Genomic DNA, 26,234 nt, shown 5'->3' on the forward strand with positions numbered 1-26,234 from the left:
TGCCTGATATATAGACAAAAAGTGCTCAACAAAAATTTTTTGTGGAAGTGGGTACTAATCTAAATCTCATGTTAGAGATGAGAAAACTGAGACTCAGAGAGGGTAAACCATGTGTCCAAGGTCACAGAGCTTGGAGGTGGCAGAACCATGATTGAGCCCTGGTCTGACCAGTTCCAGTGTCCCTGTTCTTTTGGAAGGAGGAGGTCTTGCCCTGACATAAACTTTTCTTCCTGCTCCCCTGTTATCAGTTGGCCATTCCACGCCACCTGTGCAGCCACCTGTTGGAGGGAACCCTGGGTCCTTTCCTTGGCTGGCACTCCTCCAGCTGCAGTGGGTGAGGACTGTGGCCTTGGACCATGGGAGACTTGGAGTTCCACCACCTGTTCTGGGAATGGGGCCCAATCTGCCCTCTGCTCACCTTCTGCCCTATATTAGAGCCCCGGGCTCTGTGCCCCTTTCCCATCATCGCAAAACGCACGATGCTCCGGCTGCTCAGTTCCCTCCTCCTTGTGGCCGTTGGTAAGACCCCAGGCTGTGTATGTGTTCCCTGGGCTGCCCTGGACTAGGAATCCTTGAAATCTACCACCCGCTCTGAGTCCCATGACACCAACGCCTGGTGCCACAGGAGGGAGTCTCCTCTTGTACCTGGGGGCATGACTGTGGGGGTTTTCAGCTCATGATGGAACAGGAGAGGGGAGGGGAAGCCGTGGATGGAGAAAGACTCCAAAGGACTGTGGTGGAAGTCCTTGATGGGGGCAGTAAACAAAGTCAAATAGTTAAGAGTTTGGGCTCTGTGGTTGGACATCTTGGGTTGGAATTTCCACTGTCCCGCTTACCACTCCAACTCTCCTCTCACACTCCCTCTACCTGGCCCCAGATACTATGGTCTAGCCTTTTCCTGGTCTCTCTGCCATATTGCATTCCAGCTCAGGGCCACCTCTTCCAAGCAGCCTCCCTTGACTGACAATATTGGTAATAGATAACACTGGTTGAGTGCTTACTATGTGCCAGGCAGAATATTCAGGGTGTTTCCTATATTTTCTCATAATTCTCACAACAGCCTCATGAGATCAGTACTATCATTATCCCATTTTACTGACCCTCAGGGAAGTAAAGTAGCTTATCATAGAACATAAGGCAGAGCTGCACCTAATTTTTTTATTTTTTGCTTTTTTTTTGTAGAGATGGGGTCTTGCTTTGTTGCCCAGGCTGGTCTCAAAATCCTGGCCTCAAGCAATCCTACCACCTTGGCCTCCTGAGTAGCTGAGATTACAGGTACTTGCCACTGTATCTGGCTATTTTATTTTATTTTACTTTATTTCTGTAGAGATGATGTCTTGCTATGTTGCCCAGGCTGGTCTCAAACTCCTGGGCTCAAGCGATCCTCCGTGCTTGGCCTCCCAAAGCACAAGGATTACAGGTGTGAGCCACCACACACAGCCTAGAGCTGCATTTTGAACCCAGGAAGTCCTTTAAAGCCTCCACTCTGGCCGGGCGCGGTGGCTCATGCCTGTAATCCCAGCACTTTGGGAGGCCGAGGCGGGTGGATCACGAGGTCAAGAGATCGAGACCATCCTGGTCAACATGGTGAAACCCCATCTCTACTAAAAATACAAAAATCAGCTGGGCATGGTGGCACGTGCCTGTAGTCCCAGCTATTCAGGAGGCTGAGGCAGGAGAATTGCTTGAACCCAGGAGGCGGAGGTTGCGGTGAGCCGAGATCACGCCACTGTACTCCAGCCTGGGCAACAAAAGCAAAACTCCGTCTCAAAAAAAAAAAAAAAGCCTCCACTCTGTATGATGATAGCTATCACTTTTTGAGGGCTCCATCGAGGGCCAGGCATTGTTCAAAGTGTATCAATCTCTTCAATCCTCCAGGTGAAGGAGGCCACATTTTAATCTCTATCCCTGGACCTCTGGGATTCTGGAAACTTGTTCACTGTTCATACGTGGTTACTGAGGTCCAGAAGTGACAGGGGCTTACATGGGGTCACACAGCCAGTTGAAGTCACAGCTTGGACTGGGACCCTGGTCTCCTCTTTGCTTTTGGGGACCCTCCAGCTGACTGACAGCTCTCCTCTCCCCTCTAGCCTCAGGCCGTGGCCGACCTTCCTCTCACCCTTCTAGCCGCGTTGTCAACGGTGAGGACGCGGTCCCCTACAGCTGGCCCTGGCAGGTAAGAGCAACACCAGCTGCACTAATTCCCACCATGGGCTGCTCTGGACCCTAATCTCTAATGGTTCGGCATCCAGCCTTGACACCATTGATCCCTTTACAATTTTCACTTTAGCTTCCAAAGACCAGGAAGCCCCTGGACCATCTACTTTACATGGAGGTTTTGCCCATTCCGTCTGTAACCCTCACTGGGCGATTTGCAACTTAAAAGTGGAATCAGAGGCCAGGCGCGGTGGCTCACACCTGTAATCCCAGCACATTGGGAGGCCAAGGCGGGCAGATCACGAGGTCAAGAGGTCAAGACCATTCTGGCCAACATGGTGAAACACTGTCTCTACTAAAAAATACAAAAATTAGCTGGGAGTGGTGGCGCACGGCTGTAGTCCCAGCTACTCGGGAGGCTGAGGCAGGAGAATTGCTTGAACCCAGGAGACGGAGATTGCAGCGAGCTGAGATTGCGCCACTGCACTCCAGCCTGGCGCCTGGCGACAGAGCGAGACTCTGTCTCATTAAAAAAAAAAAAAACAGTGGAATTGGGGGTAAAGGTAGTGCTTAACTCAAGGAGTTGGCACGCTAGTGGTGGAATTTCAAGACACTGTGTTGAAGAAGAAAGATTTTGAAGGACTCATTTCTACATTCCTAGGATGATACAACAGGGCTATGAAGTCTGAAAGCAGTAAGGGAGTCAGGGGCTTTGTAAGGCCAGCGGAGGGAAGCTCAGAAGGCTGGACTGTGGCTATTTAAATTTAATTAACTTTAAATTATTATTGTAATTATTATTTTCAAATATTTTTAAAATTTTAAATAAAATATGGAACGCTTCACGAATTTGCGTGTCATCCTTGCGCAGGGGTCATGCTAATCTTCTCTGTATCGTTCCAATTTTAGTATATGTGCTGCCGAAGTGAGCACTATTATTATTATTTTTGAGACAGAATTTCACCTTTGTTGCCCAGGCTGGAGTACAATGGTCCGATCTTGGCTCACTGCAACCTCCACCTCCTGGGATCAAGCAATTCTCCAGAATCAGCCTTCCAAGTAGCTGGGATTACAGGCGCAGGCCACCATGCCTGGCTAATTTTGTATTTTTAGTAGAGACAGGGTTTCACCATGTTGGCCAGGCTGGTCTGGAACTCCTGACCTCAGGTGATCCACCCTTCTCCAACTCTCATAGTGCTGGAATTACAGGCATGAGCCACCTCACCCAGCTGAAATTTAAATTAAATAATGTTAATAATTCAGTTCAGAAAATTCCATATTTCTTTCTTTTTTTTTTTTTTTTTTTGAGACAGGGTCTTGCCCTGTCACCCAGGCTAGAGTGCAGTGGTGCACTCAGCTCACTGTAGCCTTGACCTCCTAGGTCCAAGCAAGCCTCCCACCTCAGCCTCCTGAGTAGCTGGGCTACAGGCATGTGCCACCACGCCCAGCTAATTTTTATATATATAAATTTTATATATTTTGTAGAGATGGGGTCTTGCTATGTTGCCCGGGCTGGTCTCAAACTTCTGAACTCCAGTGATCTTCCCGTCTTGACCTCCCAAAGTGCTGGGATTATAGGCATGAGCCACCATGATTGGCCTGCTTGCCACATTTCAAATGTTCAATAGTCACATGTGGCTAGTGGCTACCATATTGGACAGCAAAGATACAGAACGTTCCCATCCTCACGGGAAGTTCTGTTGGAGAAGGTCAGCAAACTTGCTCCGTAAAGGGCCAGAGAGTAAATATTTTCGGTCATTTGATGGTTTGGATCGTAATGACTTGACTGTGCCATGGTAGCATGAAAGCAGTCACAAACAATACAGAAATGAATTGTCTGGGCACAGTGGATCATGCCTGTAATCCCAGCACTATGGGAGGCTGAGGCGGGCAGATCACCTGAGATCGGGAGTTTGAGACCAGCCTGACCAAAATGGAGAAACCCCGCCTCTACTAAAAATACAAAATAGCCGGGTGTGGTGGCGAATGCCTGCTATCCCAGCTACTTGGGATGCTGAGGCAGGAGAATCGCTTGAACCTGGGAGACAGAGGTTATGGTGAGCCAAGATCATGCCATTGCACTCCAGCCTGGGCAACAAGAGGGAAACTCCGTCTCAAAAAAAAAAAAAGTCAGCTGGGCACAGTGGCTCACGCCTGTAATCCCAACACTTTGGGAGGACGAGATGGGTGGATCACCTGAGGTCAGGAGTTCAAGACCAGCTTGGCCAACACGGTGACACCCCATCTCTATTTGAAAAAAAAAAAGTCATGGGGCAAGGGGTGCATGATAGAGGGCCTTCAAGGGCTCTCGAGAGACAGAAGGTAGAGAATGTTGGGTTCCCCAACAAGGTCATAGTCCTGGTGAGGGGAGGCTTTGGAGAATCAGAATGTGACCCCCGTGGAAAAGTGATAGGGCCACCACAGGCAGTTGCCCAGGTTGTGCACTGCACGTTTCAGAGGGTGCTCTTGTTTTCTGTGCAAATGGCGCCCTCTAGAGTTGCATAGTGCAGAACCTATACAGCCATTGGTGGCAACTCTCATGGTGGAGCCCAGTCCACTCAGGCCCTTTCCTCCTGGGCCACCAGGTTTCCCTGCAGTATGAAAAAGACGGAAGCTTCTACCACACCTGCGGTGGCAGCCTCATCGCCCTCGACTGGGTTATGACTGCAGGCCATTGCATCTCGTGAGTTCTCTACCCTGTCCCTTCCTGAAACCCGGGCAGCCGTGGAGAGTGGGTGACGATGGGGAAGGAGGGAGGTGAGACCATCAGGCCCAGACTGACCTCACCTCAGCCCGCAGGAGCTCCCTGACCTACCAGGTAGTGCTGGGCGAGTACGACCGGGCTGAGGAGGAGGGCACCGAGCAGGTGATCCCCATCAACTCTGAGGACATCTTTGTGCATCCGCTCTGGAACTCCCAATGTGTGGCCTGTGGGTGAGTGAACACTCCAGTCTGGAACCCAGAGGCTCCTCTAGGCTCCACCTCTGAGTAGGGATGTAGGGATGGGGGTGCTGAGTCCAGCAGCCTGTGCCCAGGTCACACACACTGAGGGTTGAAGCCAGCAGAGCCTTTAGGAGCCATCAACTCCAAACCTGTCTCCCTACAGAAGAGTGGCAGAGCTCAGGGAGGGGCGGGAACTCCCCCAGGGCCACTTGGCTAGTGGCTTCAGAGCCTAAGCTTCCTCTGGCACCCTTCCCCCAAATCCGAGGGCTTCTTCATCCAACAGATGGATCACCCAGTGCATCCTGGGCTCCCAGCACTATGGGCAAAAGGAGGAGCACTGGGCTGAGAGTCAGGCTCTGGCATTAACTCTCTGTATGGCCAAGCAAGTCACTGGCCTTCTCTGCGCCTCTGTTTTGCCATTTGTCAAAAGGTGACCATGAAATTGGGCTTCCTGGGTGGTTGTGAAGGCCAAGGAGACAATCTTATGCCCTTCAAGTGTATGAAAAATTCGTAAGTCTGAGTGGCTCAGATTTTTCTGACAAGAGGGTCAATGAAGGGTGCAGGGCCACTGCAAATGCAATGGAGGAGTGAGGTGCCATGTGATGAAAACCCCAGCCCCTCTTCACAGGGCTTCTGGGGTGAGTAGAGAGAAAAGGGAGACCCAGACGAAAGGACTGGAGTGACACACAGGCGGGTGAAGACAGAGGGCAGTGGTTCTCAAAGTGTGGCCCCTGGGCTGGCAGTATGAGCATCACCTGCGAATCTGTAGAAATGTGAATTATTGGCCGGGCACAGTAATCCTAGCACTCTGGGAGGCCGAGGCAGGTGGATCACCTGAGGCCAGGAGTTCTAGACCAGCCTGGCCTAGATGGTGAAACCCCATCTCTACTAAAAATACAAAAATTAGCCAAGCGTGATGGTACACGTCTATAATCCTAGCTACTTGGGAGGCTGAGGCAGGAGAATCACTTGAACCCAGGAGGCGGAGGTTGCTGTGAGCCGAGATAGCGCCATTGCACTCCAGCCTGGGTGACAGAACGAGACTCCATCTCAACAAAAAAAAATTGTGAATTATTGGGCCTTAGCCAAGATCCACTGCATCAGAAACTGGGTGGGATGCAGCAGTCTGTGTTTTAACAAGCCCTCCAGGTGATTCTGATACAGCTGAACTGTGAGGGTCAAAGGAAAGGACAATTCTGAAGGCAAAGGGTCAGAGTGAGCCAAGGGGCTAGAAGGGCTTCTTAAAATTGCTCAGCCTTGGCCAGGCACAGTGGCTCATACCTGTAATCCCAGAACTTTGGGAGGCCGAGGGGGGCAGATCACCTGAGGCCAGGAGTTCTAGATGAGCCTGGCCAACATGGTGAAATCCGTCTCTACTAAAAATAAAAAATAAAAAAAATTAGCCAGGCATAGTGACATGCACCTGTAGTCCCAGCTACTCGGGAGGCTGAGGCAGGAGAATCACTTGAACCCAGGAGGCAGAGGTTGTAGTGAGCCAAGATTATACCACTGCACTCCAGCCTGGGCAACAGAGTGAAGACTCCATCTCAAAAAAAAAAAAAAAAAAAAAAAAAATTGCTTGGCCTTAAGAATGGATTTGTGCCAGGTGCAGTGGCCCATGCCTATAATTCTAGCACCTCGGGAGGTAAAAGCAGAAGGATCCCTTGGGCCCAGGAGGCTGCAGTGAGCTGTGATCATGGCACTGCACTCCAGCCTGGGCAACAGAGTGAGACTCTGTCTCAACAACAGCAACAACAACAACAACAGTAATAATAATAATGAAAGAGTGGATTTGGAAGGTAAAGAAGCCGGGGTATCTCAGAGGTGGAGCAGCCTGAAGCAATAGCTGGGAGGTAGGACTTGGGCCGGCTAGAGGACCAGCCCCTGTGACTCTTCCCTCCTCCCCAGCAATGACATCGCCCTCATCAAGCTCTCACGCAGTGCCCAGCTGGGAGACGCCGTCCAGTTTGCCTCCCTCCCTCCTGCTGGTGACATCCTTCCCAACGAGACACCCTGCTACATCAGCGGCTGGGGCCGTCTCTATAGTACGTGCTGACTCCTCTAGCTGGCCACAGGGCCAGTGGCAGGAAGACAGGGCGTGGGGGCTGCAGGCTGAAGGTAACACCAGGACTGGTCCTTGTACTTTCCTCCCACTTCTCTCCAGCCGCAGCCTTCTCCCACCAGCCTCCAAAACACAAACGTGCTCAATTGCACATGTTCTGGTGCCTCCTGTGTGCCAGGTGCTGGGGATGTCATGGTGCACAAAGCATGAGGGACCATGTAGCGGATGGGAGGAGAGTCCTCATCAGGGTGGAAGAGCTGTGCGCCTTGAATGCCGCTTTCCTCCGGGGCTCCTGGCCCTGCGCCCCCAGGCCCCTGACTCAGTGCTTTCTATCCCTGCAGCCAATGGACCACTCCCAGACAAGCTGCAGCAGGCCCTACTGCCCGTGGTGGACTATGAGCACTGCTCCAAGTGGAACTGGTGGGGTTCCACCGTGAAGACGACCATGGTGTGTGCTGGAGGGGACACCCGCTCCGGCTGCAATGTGAGTCATCTCCTACCTGCCCGAGGTGGTGCTGGATGTGTAGGACCTTGGAACGGGGCCATCTGCCTGGAAGGTGGAGAAAGGATCTCGCCTGCTTCCCCTATTCAGCCTCCAGGCCAGGCAGGACGTGGAGGAAGTCAACGTAGTCCAGACACAGAGCTCAGGCCGGGGTGGGAGTCAGGACCCCTGGGTTTGCAGTCTCAGCTCACACACTGACATGACTTTGGACAAGTCACTGTCCCTCCCTGGTCCCCAGGCTTCCCCATCAGCACAGCAGGATATACTGGTACCATGACCTTTAATGCCAAGTTGACTCTGTGGTTCTGAAGTTATAATTAACATTAGGAATACTATCAGGCCGGGCGCGGTGGCTCAAGCCTGTAATCCCAGCACTTTGGGAGGCCGAGGCGGGTGGATCATGAGGTCAAGAGATCGAGACCATCCTGGTCAACATGGTGAAACCCTGTCTCTACTAATACAAAAAATTAGCTGGGCATGGTGGCGCATGCCTGTAATCCCAGCTACTCAGGAGGCTGAGGCAGGAGAATTGCCTGAACCCAGGAGGCGGAGGTTGCGGTGAGCCGAGATCGCGCCATTGCACTCCAGCCTGGGTAACAAGAGCGAAACTCCGTCTCAAAAAAAAAAAAAAAAAAAAAAAAGAATACTATCATTGTGCTGGGCACAATGGCTCATGCCTATAATCCGAGTGCTTTGGAAGGCTGAGGTGGGAGGATTGCTTGAGGCCAGGAGTTTGCAATTAGCCTGGGTAACATCGTGAGATGCCCATCTACAAAAATAATTTTTTAAAATTAGGCATGGTGGCACTCTCTTGTAGTCCCAGCTACTGGAGAGGCTGAGGTGGGAGGATTTTTTGAGCCTGGGAGTTCAAGCTTACAGTGAGCTGTGATTTTATCACTGCACTCCAGCCTGGGCAACAGAGCAAGAAATCATCTTTATTTTTTTTGAGACAGGATCTTGCTCTGTTGCCCAGGCTGGAGTGCAGTGGCGCCATCACAGTTCACCATACCCTTGCCCTCCTGGGCTCAAGCAATCCTCCCACGTCAGCCTCCTGAGTAGCCGTGCACACCTCCTGAGTACAAGTGCACACCATAATGCCTAATTTTTGAATGTTTTGTAGAGATGAGGTCTCACCATGTTGCCCAGGCTGGTCTCTAGCTCTTGGGCTCAAGTGATCCTCCTGCCCTGGCCTTCCAAACTGGTGTGTTTACAGATGTGAGGCACTGTGCCTGGCCAAGACCTTGTCTCTTAAAGAAAAAAAAAAGAATACTATCAAATACCCTCACTGTGTTATAATTGCGCATGAGGCGCGGTGGCTCACGCCTGTAATCCCAGCATTTTGGGAGGCTGAGGCGGGTGGATCATGAGGTCAAGAGATCGAGACCATCCTGGCCAACATAGTGAAACCCCATCTCTACTAAAAAATATAAAAATTAGCTGGGCATGGTGTTGCGAGTCTGTAGTCCCAGCTACACGGGAGACCGAGGCAAGAGAATTGCTCGAACCCGGGAGGCAGAGGTTGCAGTGAGCCGAGATCGCACCACTGCACTCCAGCCTGGCGCCTGGTGACAGAGTGAGACTGTCTCAAAAAACAAACAAAAAAAATTACAAAAATTAACTGGGTGTGGTGGTGCATGCCTGTAGTCCCAGCTACTCGGGAGGCTGAGGCAGGAGAATTGCTTGAACCCGGGAGGCGGAGGTTGCAGTGAGCCGAGATCGCACCACTGCACCCCAGCCTGGCGCCTGGAGACAGAGCGAAACTCTGTCTCAAAACAAACAAACAAACAAAAAATTTAGCTGGATGTGGTGGCAGGTGCCTGTAATCCCAGCTACTTGGAAGGCTGATGCAGGAAAATCTCTTGAACCTGGGAGGCGGAGGTTGTGATAAGCTGAGGTTGCACCATTGCACTCCAGCCTGGGCAATAAGAGTGAAACTCCATCTCAAATAAAAAGAAAATAAAAAATAAAAACAAATGAGCAAGCTGAGGCTCAGAGGGGTCAAGTAATGTTGGAGTTTCTCAAAGTCCCTAAAGTTCAAAACCAGTTCCATAAACCTCAGACACGGCTCAGTCCCCCACCCCTCTCTGACGGTTCCAGGGTGACTCTGGGGGACCCCTCAACTGCCCCACGGAGGATGGCGCCTGGCAGGTCCACGGTGTGACCAGCTTTGTTTCTGCCTTTGGCTGCAACACCCGCCGGAAGCCCACGGTGTTCACTCGCGTCTCAGCCTTCAACGACTGGATTGAGGAGGTGAGGAGGACGGGGCAGCCGGGAGGGCTCCAGGGTGGTGGCTCTCCTGAGAGGTGACAGGTGAGAAACATTGGATCTGGGCGGGGCCTGAAAGGATCCTAGCAGCTCAGTGGGGAAGGGCCCTTGGGCGCATTCCAGAGGGGCTTGGGGATGTTTTCTGCTACAGTGTGATGGCTTCTGGGTGGAGCTAGGAACTCCAGCTGAACCTTCTTATTTCAACAAATATTTATAAAGTATCTCCTCTGGTCTTGTCCTCTCTTGTCAGGGAGGATAGAGAGACATGCCAGACAAGAGGCTGCCTGGTGGGGGACAGGAGATTACATGAATGATAATGATGAAGTCTGATGAGAGCCAAAAGTGGGGAGTTCAGGCCCCAGACCTCATCTGGGGATGGGCGATCAGAGGGGACTAATATTGCTCATGGTAACAGTAATAGCTAAACCAAAAGAAAAAAGAAAAAAAGAGTAAGAGCCAGGCGCGATGGCTCATACCTGTAATCACAGCACTTTGGGAGGCTGAAGAGGGTGGATCATGAGGTCAGGAGTTCAAGACCAGCCTGGCCAAGATGGTGAAACCCCATCTCTACTAAAATTACAAAAATTAGCCAGGCATGGTGGCAGGCACCTGTAGTTCCAGCTACTCGGAGAGTGAGGCAGATAATTGCTTGAACCTGGGAGGTGGAGGTTGCAGTGAGCCAAGACTGCACCACTGCACTCCAGCTTGGGAGACAGAGCAAGACTCCATCTCAAAAAAAAAAAAAAAATGGGTCAGTGATGCTACAGGTGATGCCCACCTGTAGTCGCAGCTACTCAGGAAGCTAAGGCAGGAGGATCGCTTGAGCCCAGGAGTTCTGGGCTGTAGTGCACTATGCCCACCGGGTTGTGCACTAAATTTGGCATCAATGTGCTGACCTTCTGGGAGTGGGGACCACCAGGTGGCCTAAGGAGAGGTGAACTGTCCAGGTCAGAGATGGAGCAGGTCAAAACTCCCATGCTGATTAGTAGTAGGATCGCACCTGTGAATAGCCAGTCTACTCCAGCCTGGGCAACATAGCAAGACCCCATCTCTTAAAAAAAAAAAAAAAAAACAACAGTAGTGCTCGCTTTGGCAGCACATATACTAAAATTGGAACAATAGAGATTAGCATGGCCCTGAGCAAGGATAACATGCAAACTCATGAAGCCTTCCATTACAAAAAATTTCTAAAAAATAAAAAGAAAAGAAAAAAACAAGATGGGTGTGATGGCTTATGCCTGTAATCCCAGCACTTTGGGAGGCTGAGGTGGGCAGATCACTTGAAGTCAGGAGTTAGAGACTAGCCTGGCCAAAGTGGCGAAATCCTGTCTCTACTAAAAATACCAAAAAATTAGCCAGGCGTAGTGGCGCATGCCTGTAGTCCCAGCTACTCAGGAGGCTGAGGCAGGAGAATCGCTTGAAGCCGGAAGGTGGAGGTTGCAGGGAGTCGCGATCACACCACTGCACTCCAGCCTGGGCAACAGAGTCAAAGTCTGTCTCAAAAAACACCCCCCACCAAAATAATAATAATAATATATATATATGCACATACCATCTTAATTTGTGCCAGGCACTGTAGGGATAACTTTAGTTACCAGTTTAATCAAGAACCCCTCTGCCATGAGGTAAGTTATATCATTACTCCTACTACATAGAGGAGGAAACTGAGGCTCAGAGAGGTCACTTACTCTCTCAGGGTCACACAGCAGGGCTGGAAATTGAACCCAATTTCATCTAGCTCCAGAACCTGTGCTTCTAAATAAACTATTCTGTTCCCCCCTTCCCCCACAACTTTTCCAGACCATAGCGAGCCACTAGAACCAAGGCCCAGCTGGCAGTGCCGGTCCCGCATCCTGAATAAAGAATAAAGATCTCTCAGAAAATTCCAAGGTGAATCTTTCTTCCTTTGTCAACTCACCTCTTTCCCTCTGGCCTATTCGTAAAATCTTAGATCTCATATGCAGAGAAAGGGCCAGGCTCAACCCTTTCATATGAAGATGAGGAAGAAATGAGGCTGGGAGAGAAGGGAGTCACCGTGCGGTGACCTGACCATCCTGTTTGCCTGCAACTTCAGGAGTTCCTGTCAGGTTCTGTACTAAATGCAGATAATTTAATGCTAAAACTGGGACAAGTTGGTCACCTTAGTATATAATCACACATAAGCTTTTCAATGCAGGCATATAAACATGGTAAAAATCTGCAGATAGGGCCGGGCGTGGTGGCTCATGCCTGTAATCCCAACACTTTGGGAAGCCGAAGCGGGCAGATCATGAGGTTAAGAGATCAAGACTACCTGGCCAATATGGTGAAACCCCATCTCTACTAAAAATACAAAAATTACCTGAGCGTGGTGGTGGGTGCCTGTAATTCCAGCTACTTGGGAGGCTGAAGCAGGAGAATCACTTGAACCTGGGAGGTGGAGGTTGCAGTGAGCTGAGATGGTGCCACTGCACTCTAGCCTGGCCACAGAGCAAGACTCCGTCTCAAAAAAAAAAAAAAAAGAAAAAAGAAAAGAAAAAAATCAAAGCTATTTGCCAGGCACGGTGGCTCACGCATGTAATCCCAGCACTTTGGGAGGCCAAAGTGGGTGGATCGTCTGAGGTCAGGAGTTCGAGACCAGCCTGACCAGTATGGAGAAACTCCATCTCTACTAAAAATATAAAAATTAGCTGAGTGTGGTGGCACACCCCTGTAATCCCAGCTACTTGGGAGGCTGAGGCAGGAGAATTGCTTGAACCCAGATGGTGGAGGTTGCAGTGAGCCAAGATCTCACCATTGTACTCTAGCTTGGGCAACAAGAGCAAAACTCTGCCTCAAAAAAAAAAAAAATGCAGATAAACATACCCCAGACCTTGCCAGCCCCTCAGGAGGCTCATGGTAGAGTGGGAAGGACAGTGTGTGTTCTGCTTCCATTGATGGGCTGGAGACGGGGGGGCTTTGGTTATTCATTCATTCAACAAACACTTATTCCTTGTTTTAGAGGGGGGCAGGACTCAGGGGGAAGGAGACATGGTTCCTGCCCTGAAGTGGCTCATTATTTAAAGAGAACTGGGCTGTATTCATCTGTTTTCATACTGCTATTAAGAACTGCCCAAGACTATGTAATTTATAAAGGAAAGAGATTTAATTGACTCACAGTTCAGCATGGCTGGAGAGGCCTCAGGAAACTTACAATTATGGCAGAAGGCGAAGGAGAAGCAAGGCACCTTCTTCCCAAGGCGGCAGGAAGGAGAAGTGCTGAGCAAAGGGAGAAGAGCCCCTTATAAAACCTTCCGATCTGGTGAGAACTCACATCATGAGAACAGTATTGGGGAAACTGCCCCCATGATTCAATTACCTACACCTGGTCTCTCCCTTGACATGTGGGGATTATGGGGATTACAATTCGAGACATAAGATTTGGGTGGGGACACAAAGCCTGACCATGTCATGAGTATATCAGGGTCATTCGTTAAACATGTATTAGGTACCTGCCTTGTGGCAAGTTCAGGGCTGGAAAAATAGAGACAAGTCGGGCAACCCCAGGGAGAGCCCTTGCTGCAGAGGGAAGAAGACACACACACACAGGTACACACACACAGGAACACACAGGGCTGCGCACGATCCCAGAGCCCAGCAAACTGCTGAGTTTCGAAAGAAAGAAAGCTGGCTGGGCGCAGTAATCCTAGCACTTTGGGAGGCCAAGGCGGGTGGATCACCTGAGGTCAGGAGTTTGAAACCAGCCTAACCAACATGGCAAAACCTCGTCTCTACTAAAAATACAAAAAATTAGACGGGTGTGGTGGTAGGCGCCTGTAATCCCAGCTACTCCAGAGGCTGAGGTGGAAGAATCGCTTGAACCTGTGGGGCGGAGGTTGCAGTGAGCCAAGATCACGCCATTGTACTCCAGCCTGAGCAACAGAGTGAAACTCCGTCAGGATGGACAGACGGATGGACGGACGGAAGGAAGGAAGGAAGGAAGGAAGGAAGGAAGGAAGGAAGGAGGGAAGGAAGGAAGGAGGGAAGGAAGGAAGGAAGCTGTTACACAGACAAAAGCAACATAAAACAAAGGAGTCTGGCTGGGCCCGGTGGTCCATACCTGTAATCCCAGCACTTTGAGAGGCTGAGGCGAGTGGATCACTTGAGCCCAGGAGTTTGAGACCAGCCTGGGAAACATGGTGAAACCCTGTCTCTACAAAAAATATAAAAGTTAGCCAGGTGTGGTGGTGCATGCCTGTAGTCCCAGCTGCTTGGGAGGCTGAGGTGGGAGAATCGCTTGAGTCCAGGAGGCAGAGGCTGCAGTGAGCTGAAATTGTGCCACTGCACTCCAGCTTGGGCTCAGAACAAGACTCTGTCTCAAAAAAAAAAAAATCAAAGGAATCTCTTGGCTCATATTTCTCTTTGAATACCATGAAAGAAAACATTGTCCCAGCAAGGACACACACAATTGACTTTTAATATTAATGGCCCATTTGTAGCCTCCCTTGAAAAGTATACTTTCAGCTACAACTGAAAAAGATGCAACATAGTGAATAATATACCCGGATAGGTGTCCACCCTTCAGAATTAACAAAGTTCACATTTTTGCTTCACATTTTAAAAAATAATAATTACAATCATCCAATAAAAAAATCATGAGATCTATAATTTTTTTTTTTTTTTTGAGACAGAGTCTCCCTCTGTTGTCCAGGCTGGAGTGCAGTGGTACAATCTTGGCTCACTGCAACCTCCACCTCCCAGGTTCAAGCGATTCTCCTACCTCGGCCTCCCGAGTATCTGGGACTACAGGCACCCACCACCATGCCCGGCTGATTTTTGTATTTTAATAAAGATGGGGGTTCACTATGTTGGCCAGGCTGGTATTGAACTCCTGGCTTCAAGTGACCCACCTGCCTCGGCCTCCCAAAGTACTGGGATTACAGGCAAGAGCCACCATGCCTGGTCAAGATCTATAAATTTGGAAATTTTATGTCTTATAAAGGGTTAGAGCCTGCACGGTGGCCATGCTGACAGGCTAGGAAGCATAGCCTCCCGCAGAGCAGAGACCAGAAACAGGCACTTCCAAGGAGGAGGGATTGGAGCAGGAGCTTTATGCTAAAGAGTTGGCTAAACATACATATTCAACAGGTGGCCGGATGTGGTGGCTCACGCCTGTAATCCCAGCACTTTAGGAGGCCAAGGCGGATGGATCACAGGAGATCAAGATCATCCTGGCTAACACCATCTCTACTAAAAATACAAAAAATTAGGCATGGTGGCACGTGCCTGTAATCCCAGCTACTTGGGAGGCTGAGGCAGGAGAATTGTTGGAACCTGGGAGGTGGAGGCTGCAGTGAGCTGAGATCACGCCATTGCACTCCAGCCTGGGGGCCTGGGTAACAGAGCAAGACTCTGTCTCAAAAAACAAACAAACAAAAAAACCATATTCAACAGGTAATAGAAGGATCTGAGTATTAACAAAGGGGGCCCTGGCACACATGTACTGAACAAACATGCATGTTACATGTGTCCCATGTTCACTGTGGGGTGGGGACTTGACATTTAAATCCATTACTGCTGGGCATGGTGGCCTGTGCCTCTAGTCCCCGATACTCGGACAGTGGAGACAGGAGGATGGCTTGAAGCTAGGAGTTCAAGGCTGCAGTGCACTATGATCGTACCTGTGAATAGCCACTGCACTCCAGCCTGGACAACACAGTGAGATCCCATCTCTCTCTCTTTTTTTTAAGAATGGAAACCAGGCCCTGTGCATCTAAAGGTGAAGCAGGGACATGAAAGCACTCAAGCGCAGCTTCTGTAAACCAGACAGAACCAGTCCATGGTCCGTGGTCTTATCAGGAGAAAGTTACTGAAATCTGTCTCTTGTCTAATCAAAGCTGCAGTCATGGCTGTGGAGCAGGGGCAGAGGGTCTGTTAGAGTCTGGTGGTGGGTGAGCCGCAGTTGTTTTAATATTACTTATCTCAAGGCCGGTGCTTGCTCAGCTGCTAGAGAAAAGGAAAATGTCAAGTGGCTGGGTGCAGTGGGGATTTACATGCCTGTAAATCCCAGCACTTTGGGAGGCCAGGGTGGGAAGACTGCTTGAACCCAGGGGTTTGAGACCAGCTTGGGCAACATGGCGAAACCCCATCTTAGCTGGGTAGGGTGCCACATGCCTGTAGTCCCAGCTACTTAGGAGGGAGAGGTGGGAGGATCACTTGAGCCCGAGAGGCTGAGGCTGCAGTGAGCTGTGATTGCACCACTGTACCATTCCAGCCTGGGTGACAGATTGAGACCTTGTCTCCGAGAGAGAGAGAGAGAGAGAGAGAGAGAGAGAGAGAGAGAGAGAGAGAGAGAGAGAAGAAATCAATCTTGTGGCAATTAGAACATAGTTTATTCTTCAAGTGTAGGTGTCTTAACCCTTATCTGGCATGATCTTAGCTCTTGTTATAATTACAACAGACAAAGAGTCTGTTCTGTCAGTTGTATGATCTCTATTTTAACATGTATTTTTTATTTTAGGGACAGAGTCTCACTCTGTCACCCAGGCTGGAGTGCAATGGTGCCATCTCGGCTCACTGCCACCTCTGCCTCTGGGTTCAAGTGATTCTCCTGCCTCAGCCTCCGAAGTAGCTGGGATTACACGTGCCTGCCACCATGTCCGGCTAATTTTTATATTTTAAGTAGAGACGGGGTTTGCCCAGGCTGGTCTCGAACTCCTGACCTCAGGTGATCTGTCCACTTCGGGCTCCCAAAATGCTTGAATCACAGGTGTGAGCCATGGCACCTGGCCTAATTTTTAACATTAATGCTGCTCAGTTGTGTCTATACCACAAAAAAGAAGCCTAACAAGATGTGTCTGACCTCCCATCCTGTCATGGCTGGGAACTCAAATTTTAAGGTTTCTCTGGGGTCCCCTTGGCCAAGAGGAGGCCCATTCAGTGGTTGAGGGGGCTTAGGATTTTATTTTCAGTTTTCACAGTTAACATGGAAGCCCTTTGTACTCTTCCCAAAAGTCACTACCATGATGGATAGGGGGTTTTTATCCATCAATTACTGCTTTTGCTTTTTTTATCCACATAACAGGATACCTCTTTCCTGCCCTCTTAAAGTTGGGTTTAGGCCAGGCACAGTGGCTCACACCTATAATACCAGCACTTTGGGAGACCAAGGTGGGAGGATCACTTGATCCTGGGAGTTCAAGACCAGCCAGGGAAACATAGTGAGACTCCGTCTCTACAAAAAGTCAAAAATTAGGCCAGGCACAGTGGCACATGCCTGTAATCCCAGCACTTTTGGATCTGCTGAGGAGGCCAGATCATGAGGTCAGGAGTTCAAGACCAGCCTGGTCAACATAGTGAAAACCTGTCTCTACTAAAAATACAAAAAATTAGCCAGGTGTGGTGGCAGGCACCGGTAATCTCAGCTACTTAGGGCTGAGGCAGGAGAATTGCTTGAACCCAGGAAGCAGATGTTGCGTGAGTGAAGATCGCGACACTGCACTCCAGCCTGGGCAATAGTGGGAGACTCTGTCTCAAAAAGAAAAAAATGAAAAATTAGCTGGGCATGGTGGTACATGCCTGTAGTCCCAGCTACTTGTGAGGCTGAGGTAGGAGGATCACTTGAGCCAAGGACATTAAGGATGCAGCGAGCTTTGATAATGCCACTGCACTCCAGCCTGAGTGACAGAAGGAAACTCTGTCTTAAAGAAAAGAAAAATAATAATACATCTATCACCTTGGCTGGATGTGGTGGTTCATGCCTGTAATCCCAACACTTTGGGAAGCCAAGGCGGGAGTATTGCTTGAGCCCAGGAGTTTCAGACCAGTTTGGCAACATAATGAGACCTCGTCTCTAGTAAAAATAAAATAAAAAATAAGCTGGGCATGGTGGCATGTGCCTGTGGTCCCAGCTACTCAGGAGGATACAGTGTGAGAATTGCTTGAGCCTGGGAGGTTGAGGCTTCAGTGAGTGGTGCTCACACACTGTACTCCAACCTGGGTGACAGACTGAGACCCTGTCTGTCTGGAAAAAAAAAAAGTCGGGTCTTGCCATTAGGCTGGCCAAGGTGAAGTATTGAGAGACAAAGCAATTTGTCAGGCTCTCATTCTCTCTGCCATGATATCTGGTTGTTGCTGGTCAGCCTGGTCCAGAGTGAGATGTGCACTGGAGCCTCTGCTAATCCCTGATGGACATGTAGCCCAACCATGAAATAAACTCCGTTATAAGCCACTAAGACTGTGGGTGGTGTTTGTTACAGCGGCATGGACCTAACCTATCCTGACGGATAACATGAGTTTGGTGTTTGTCCTTCTACTCTGTGCTGTTATATTTTTATCATATATATAAATATCCAAAACCAATATATTGCATTGTTTTTTGGTTTTTTTTTGAGACAGGGTCTCACTCTGTTGCCCAGGCTGGAGTTCAGTGGCACGATCTCGGTTCACTGTAACCTCCGCCTCCCGGGTTCAAGCAGTTCTCCTCTCTCAGCCTACCAAGTAGCTGAGATTACAGGCACTTGCCACCACGCCAAACTAAGTTTTGTATTTTTTAGTAGAGGTGGGGTTTCACCATGTTGGTCAGGCTGGTCTGGAACTCCTGACCTTGTGATCCGCCTGCTTTGGCCTCCCAAAGTGCTGGGATTACAGGCCTGAGCCACCAAGCTTGGTCTTTTTTTTGGTTTTTAAAAATACATGCACAGGCCAGGTGTGGTGGTTCATGCCTGTAATCCCAGCACTTTGGGAGGCTGAGGTGGGCGGATCACAAGGTCAGGAGATCGAGACCAACCCGGCTAACATGGTGAAACCCCCTCTCTACTAAAAATATCAAAAATTAGCCGGGCATGGTGGTACACACCTGTAGTCCTAGCTACTCAGGAGGCTGAGGCAGGAGAATTGCTTAAACCCAGGAGACAGAGGTTGCAGTGAGCTGAGATCACGTAACTGCACTCCAGCCTGGGTGACAGAGCGAGACTCAGTCACAAAAAAAAAAAAAATGCACAGCTTCCTGCTGTATGGACTGTCCTGCAAGTTGCTTCTTTCACTCAATGTTGTGGGGTATTTTTGTTCGGTTGTTTTTTTTTTTTTTTAGACGGAGTTTCGCTCGTTACCCAGGCTGGAGTGCAATGGCGCAATCTCGGCTCACCGCAACCTCCGCCTCCTGGGTTCAGGCAATTCTCCTGCCTCAGCCTCCTGAGTAGCTGGGATTACAGGCACACGCCACCATGCCCAGCTAATTTTTTGTATTAGTAGAGACGGGGTTTCACCATGTTGACCAGGATGGTCTCGATCTCTTGACCTCGTGATCCACCCGCCTCGGCCTCCCAAAGTGCTGGGATTACAGGCTTGAGCCACCGTGCCCGGCTCGGTTGTTTTTTTTTGAGACAGAGTCTCATTCTGTCACACAGGGTGGAGTGTATGGTGTAATCACGGCTCACTGTAACCTCCATCTCCCGGGTTCAAGCGATTCTTCTACCTCAGCCTCCTGAGTAGCTGGGACTACAGGTGCCCACCACCATGCCTGGCTAATTTTTTTTTTTTTTTTTTTTTTTTTTTTACAGTAGAGACAGGGTTTCACATATTGGCCAGGTGGGTCTTGAACTCCTAACCTCAAGTGATTCGCCTGCTTCAGCCTCCCAAAGTGCTGGGATTACCATCCTGTCCAGCCTTAATGTGTTTTTTGAGGTCTAGCCATGCTGTTTTATATATCTCTAGTTCACTGCTGCTGTTTATAGCATATACCATTGCCTAAAGTTTTATTATCATTTATTCCCTCCTCATGGATACTTAAAGCAGAGCTATTTTTTTGTGACTACAAACAGTGCTTCAGTGGATGTCCTTGGATGTATCTCCAGGTGCACATGTGGGAGGGTTTCTCCAGGGTATATTCAAAAAAATGGACTTGCTGACTGGGAGGACATGCTCATTTTCAACTTTAACAATTGCCAAATTGCTCTCCAAAGTGATTGCATCAACGTTTCTTCAAATTCTCTTTTTTATCCTTTTCCCATCCACTGCCCCGACACATTACAAACTGCCCCCATTTTTCTCCTAAACCACTCTTGGATCTCAGCCCTCCCCTACAACTCTCCTCCAGCCCTTACCCTCACTCCAGCTCTTACAAAAGCCTGAGAACTGGTCTGGCAAGGGCAGAGTGAGAGCAGGGAAGAAACAGAGTGAAGCCGAGCAGACACTTCTGCATCATGGGGACGCTGGGGAGGTGGGGAGGAAGTTCTGAAACCACATGCATTAATCATTTTTATTGAGTCACACAGAGAGTGCCTGGTGGCATGTAACTGTCAGGCGTTGCCAAGGCACAGTAGGGTTGCAAAGCCTGAGTGTCCACTTGCTCCCAATGAGTCAGGGAAGAACCCTTGGATAATTCTCCAAAATAGTTTCAGAGTAAAGGGCAGTGGGATATGTGTAATTCCATAATGTGGCTGGCCAGTGGGCCCGCAGGGAGCCTCTACTCATCCTCAGAGGGAGGCTGGGAGCTGTGATGACCCAGTTCTCTTTACACATAGGCAGCAGAGAGTCAGGGAATCTCGCCTAAAACTGCCAACAATTCAATTTTCCTTTGTTCAAATCTCTAAGTCTTAAGAATTCAAGTCTTTTAAAACCCATATAGTCAATAACTTAATTCTTTGAATAATGATTAGAATGTCAAGGCCAAAAATTTTTAGCTTTTGTTTTCTAAATCATAAAAAGTCAACAATCCATTTTTTGAGAAGGCACAATGTCAATACTTCAATTCCCTTTTAAAAATGAAAGAGGCTGGGCATTGAGGCTCATACCTGTAAGCCCAGTACTTTGGGAGGCTGAGGCAGGAGGATCACTTGAGCCCAGGAGTTTGAGACTAGCCTGGGCAACACAGCAAGAACCCATCTCTACTAAAAATTGAAAAATTAGGCTGGGCGCGGTGGCTTATGCCTGTAATCCTAGCACTTTGGGAGGCCGAGGTGGGTGGATCACCTGAGGTCAGGAGTTCAAGACCAGCCTGGCCATCATGGTGAAACCCCATCTTTATGAAAAAAGAAGAAAAATTAGCTGGGTGTGGTGGCACATGCCTGTAGTACTAGCTACTCAGGAGGCTGAGGTGGTAGGATCCCTTGAGGCTAGGAGTTTGAGGCTGTAGTAAGCTATCATTTTACCATTAGGCTCCAGCTTGGGCAACAGAGACCCTGTCTCTACAAAAAATACAAAAATTAGCTGGATATGGTGGCGTGAGCCTGTGGTCCCAGCTATTTGGGAAGCTAAGGTGCGAGGATGACTTGAGCCTGGAAGGCAGAGGTTACAGTGAGCCTAGATCACTCCATTGCACTCTAGCCTTGGTGACAGAGCAATACCTTGTCCCTCCCCCCACTCCCAAAAAAGAAAGAAAAAGAATCAAAGCTGGTGAGCACCTATAGTTCCAGCTACTCAGGCTGAAATGGCAGGATTGCTGGAGCCCAGGAATTCAAGTCCAGCCCACATAGCAAGACCCTGTCTCTTTAAAGAAAAACAGAGAGAGAAAGGATTAATTGCAATTCTTGCTTTTTAATTACGTATCAACAATTTCATTCTCATTTTAAAACCATAAAAATGTCGGCCAGGCGTGGTGGCTCATGCCTGTAATCCTAGCACTTCGGGAGGCCGAGGCAGGTGGATTGCCTGAGCTCATGAGTTCGAGACCGGCCTGGGCCAAATGGTGAAATCCCGTCTCTACTAAAATACAAAAAAATTATCCGGGCGTAGTGGCGTGTGCCTGTAGTCCCAGTTACTCAGGAGACTGAGGCAGGGAATTGCTAGAACCCAGGATGCAGAGGTTGAGGTGAGCTGAGATTGCACCACTGCACTCCAGCGTCGGCAACAGAAAAAAAAAATCATCGAAATGTCAATAGTTTATTCTTTTAACCTTAAAAGAGTCAACAATTCCTATTTTCCTTTTTCAGAACATCACTAATGGCCACATTTTAAAGATTTCCACGTTGGGAAATAAATTTTCAAAAATCACCCACATTCCAACTTACCTTACGCAGCGGGCCTCACTTCCCACTTACCTTACGCGGCGGGCCTCGTTTCCCACGCGGAGCTCATTTTCCACTTACCTTACACAGCGGGCCTCATTTCCATGATCCCTGCCACTTCTTTTTCTTTGCATTCAGAAAACCCATCAGCAGTTAGATTCAATGGACACGGCCCGAGCACCTATGATATCCCATGTCGGGTACAGGGCAGAAGCAGATGACCCAAAATCAGGCAAGCCCACAGTCCTACTGGGAAGCTGGGTCTCTCCATGTAGGGACCGTGACTCGGTTTCCTGGTTTTCTAGTGGAGGCCAGGCTGATGTGGAGTCCAGGGAGCTGGGGTCACACTGGGAGGGGAAGATTGGCACTCTCGAGGGCCTTCACATCCAGATAATTGAGGCATCAAAGAATTGCTATCAAATGTGAATCTGGGCCGGGTGCAGTGGCTTGCGCCAATAATCCCAGAACTTTGGGATGCTGAGGCAGGTGGATCACTTGAGGTCAGGAGTTCGAGACCAGCCCGGCCAACATGGTGAAACCCTGTCTCTGTTAAAAATACAAAAATTGGCTGATGCCGTTTTCAACCTCAACCCACCTGCACCCAGGTGAATAATAAAAAAAAATTGGCTGGGTGTGGTGGCAAGCACCTGTAGTTCCAGCTACTCAGGAGGCTGAGGCAGGAGAATTGCTTGAACCCAGGAGGAGAAAGTTGCAATGACCTGAGATCATGCCACTGCACTCCAGACTGGGACACAGCAAGACTCTGTGTCCAAAAAAAAAAAAAAAAAAAAAGTGAATCTGTCAAACCTTCTTTTGTCAATTAACATCAAAGACATAGTGCTATTCTAGCACTTTAGGAGGCTGAGCAGAGTGAATCACCTTAGGTCAGGAGTTTGAGACCAGCCTGGCTAACCTGGTGACACCCTGTCTCTACTAAAAATATAAAAATTAGCCAGATATGGTGGTGGGCACTGGTGGAGATGGCAATGAGACAAGATCATGCCACTGTACTCCAGCCTGGGTGATAAGAGTGAAACTCTGTCTCAAAAAAAAAAAAAAAAAGACAAGGCTGAGAAATCTCATTCTCTGCCTGGCCAACATGGTGAAACCCCATCTCTACTAAAATACAAAAATTTGCTGGGCTTGGTGGCTGGCACCTGTAATCCCAGCTACTTGGGAGACTGAGGCAGGAGAACTGCTTGAACCCGGGAGGCGAAGGTTGCAGTGACCTGAGATCACACCATTGCACTCCAGCCTGGGCGACAAGAGCAAAACTCTGTCTAAAAAAAAGAAATCTGGTTCTCTAAAATCAGACACTGTCAGAAACTTTGCTGTTTGAAATCACATCAGTGAGAGCAGAACATCTCGCTCTTCTCTAGTGGGTCAGAAGAGCCAGGTTTGACACAGAGACACAGCCTGGATTTTTCTACCCAGATGCAGAGCTTCAGATAAAAGGTTTTTGAACACAATGGTCTATATTTATCTTACCTTTGTGGTGTCCAAGGAAACAAGACTCTGGGTCTGATTCTCAGCCCAAGCCAGATGTTAACCCCTTTACACATTGCCAGCTTTGCTTTGGACCTACCAGCACAGCTTTATTTCAATTTCACCCCAAACTCTGCCCTCCCCCCAATCCTATGATAATCCTGTTTCTTCCTTTGTTTGGTGAGACCCTCCACAGTTTCTCTGGTGTGTTGTCTCTCTTGCTACATCAAGTTAATGAGCCTAATTTTGTTCAACTAATCTATATCCCTGGTGGTCTTTATCAGATTGGCATTGTCATAAAATTCAAGCCTTCTCTTTTCTATTTTTTTTTTTTTTCTTTTGAGACGGAGTCTCACTCTGTTGCCCAGGCTGGAGAGCAGTGGTGAGATCTTGGCTCACTGAAACCTCCCATCTCCCGGGTTCAAGTGATTCTCCTGTCTCAGCCTTCCAAATAGCTAGGATTACAGGCACCTGCCACCACACCCAGCTAATTTTTTAATTTTTAGAAGAGACAGGGTTTCACCAGGTAAGCCAGGCTGGTCTTGAACTCCTGACCTCAGGTAAGCCGCCTGCCTTGGCCTCCCAAAGTGCTGGGATTACAGAAGTGACCACCGCACCCGGCCCCTATGCTCAGTTTTAAGTACTGGGGACATGGTGGTGACAGGGCAGACAAGGTTCTTGGCTTTGTAGACTCTGCCTCTAGTGGATGAGATAGAAAATAAACAGGTAATCACAAAAGCAAAGTAACGGATTATAAAGGGATTGGATGGGAACCCAGGGTTGGCGGGGTTGGGGGAGATGGGCAGCAAAGGAGATGCTACGATTGAACTGGGACCTGGGTAAACAGATCTCAGGAAAGAGCACTGCAAGCAGAGATCATCAAAAGAAGTGAAGGTGAGGCCAGGTGTGGTGGCTCACGCCTGTAATCCCAGCACTTTGGGAGGCCAAGGCGGGTGGATCACTTGAGGTCAGGAATTCGAGACCAGCCTGGCCAACATGGCAAAACCCTGTCTCTACTGAAAATACAAAAATTAGCCGGACATGGTGGTGTATACCTGTAATCCCAGCTACTTAGGAGGCTGAGGCATAAGAAATGCTTGAACCCAGGAGGTAGAAGTTACAGTGAGCTGAGATCATGCCACTGCATTCCAGCCTGAGTGACAGAGTGAGAATCTGTCTCAAAAAAAAAAAGAGAAATGAAGATGAGCTTGTCGGATTTGCAAAATAACAGGAAGGTCAGTGTTCTTGGAGCAAACTGAGCGGGCAGGTGAGGAAATATGAAGCACAAAGTCCGAATTTTATCTTGGATAATAATCTTTTTTTTTTTTGAGACAGAATCTCACTCTGTCGCCAAGGCTGGAGTGCAGTGATCTCAGCTCACTGCAACCTCCACCTCTTGAGTTCAAGGAATTCTCCTGTCTCAGCCTCCTAAGTAGCTGGGACTATAGGTGCCCACCACCATGCCCTGCTAATTTTTGTATTTTTAGTAGAGGTGGGGTTTCACCATATTGGCCAGGCTGGTCTCAAACTCCTGACCTTGTGATCTGCCTGCCTTGGCCTTCCAAAGTGCTGGTATTGCAGGCATGAGCCACCACGCCCGGCCTAAAATAATCTTACACAAGCCTAAACATATATATTTTCACATAAATTTATGTATCCATAAAATTGGAGTTGTTCTGGGATTCAAGCAGCACCCTTCCCCCAAGCCCCTACTGTTTTGTGAAGCATTAAGGAACCTTAGAGTTTGGGAGAGAGAAACAGTTGGAAGTCCTTAACTAATCCAACCCTCTTATTTTACAGAGAGGGAAACCAAAGCTGAGAGAGGAGGTGGAAACCCGGTTGTAGGAGTGAGTGGGAAAGGGTTCACGGTTGTTCTGGTAGGTAGGAGTAGGGCCCGAGCAAGGAGTCCTGGTTTTTGAACCACCAGCTGGCCGTCTAGGAGTCTACAATCCAGCAGTGGCAGTGTAGACATTGTCCTTTCCCCAAGGACAATGGCTCTGGAGCATTGGGGGCTTTAGGGTGTCCCTCTTAATCTCGTAGCTCAGCCCATTCGGATACGCCAATTGGAAAGAGAGAGGGATAAGTCAACTGAGTACCTCTCTCTAACAGCTAAATCCCTCCCCTTCAGGGTTAAGATCGTGGCTACAGTGGTTAGCATCTTTGCTTCCTCTAGGCGGCTGTGTCATTGAACCTGTGTGATCAGACGCAAACCAGATCAGAATGACTTCAAAGCTTCGGTTCTTAAACATCAGGCGACAGTGCGTAGTCTGGTAGCAACCGGAAAAGTCCTGCTGAGATTTAGCCTCCTATACACACAGAGTCCCATCCCGGACAGCCTGTATCAAACCCCCACGGCCATACGCTCACTGCTGTCTGCATACACTGAGGCAGGACCTATAGACCGTGTACACTGACTCATCTGGATTCCGCGGGGCGCCCATAAAGGACCACTGCCTCCAGACAGCAGCCAGCCAGCCCTCTCTCTTGGTTTCCTTCATTTGAGTGGTGCAAAGGCTCACGGATGTAACCTCAGAATGGGGCCCTAACTCAGCTGCGGGCGAGCTCGTGGAGTATCTTAATTCCTGCCTCATCTGTTTCCATTTTCCAGTTGCGCAAACTGCGGCTCAAAAAGACAAAGAACTTCTCCGGAGCGAAAAAGCTGCTTAGAATGTATCCAAAACTCCACACAGTAAAGACTGAAGAAGGTCAAAACACCACCAAGGGTTAAAATCATAAAGCTGCAGAGCAGCGCTGAGGCCTAGAGAAACCTGACCCCCCTCCAACGCCCCTCCTTTTAACTTCCGGGCGGGGCGCGACTTCCGGTTCCCGCGGGGGCGCTCTAAAAGTCTGGGAGAGCGGT

The 26,234-nt window shown here is 49.1% G+C and overlaps 1 protein-coding gene and 2 non-coding genes across 3 annotated transcripts; 2 read left to right on the forward strand and 1 right to left on the reverse strand.

The window, feature by feature from the left end:
• Nucleotides 1-458: 458 nt before the first annotated feature.
• On the forward strand, nucleotides 459-11,815 carry LOC105708350 (chymotrypsin-like elastase family member 3B). The gene is made up of 8 exons (XM_064363739.1): nucleotides 459-519; nucleotides 2,091-2,176; nucleotides 4,740-4,837; nucleotides 4,954-5,088; nucleotides 7,006-7,142; nucleotides 7,501-7,643; nucleotides 9,759-9,911; nucleotides 11,727-11,815. Exons 1-8 carry the CDS (start codon nucleotides 480-482, stop codon nucleotides 11,742-11,744), a joined length of 810 nt encoding a protein of 269 aa, XP_064219809.1. The 5' UTR covers nucleotides 459-479; the 3' UTR covers nucleotides 11,745-11,815.
• On the reverse strand, nucleotides 2,981-3,087 carry LOC135269608 (U6 spliceosomal RNA). The gene has a single exon (XR_010337858.1). It is a non-coding gene; the product is annotated as a U6 spliceosomal RNA (small nuclear RNA).
• Nucleotides 11,007-11,115, forward strand: LOC135269537 (U6 spliceosomal RNA). Its single transcript, XR_010337799.1, has one exon. It is a non-coding gene; the product is annotated as a U6 spliceosomal RNA (small nuclear RNA).
• Nucleotides 11,816-26,234: the final 14,419 nt, after the last annotated feature.

Source organism: Aotus nancymaae, unplaced genomic scaffold (genome assembly GCF_030222135.1).
Source record: "Aotus nancymaae isolate 86718 unplaced genomic scaffold, 86718_ANA_hifiasm-v0.15.2.pri h1tg000053l, whole genome shotgun sequence".
Classification (NCBI taxonomy): domain Eukaryota; kingdom Metazoa; phylum Chordata; class Mammalia; order Primates; family Aotidae; genus Aotus; species Aotus nancymaae.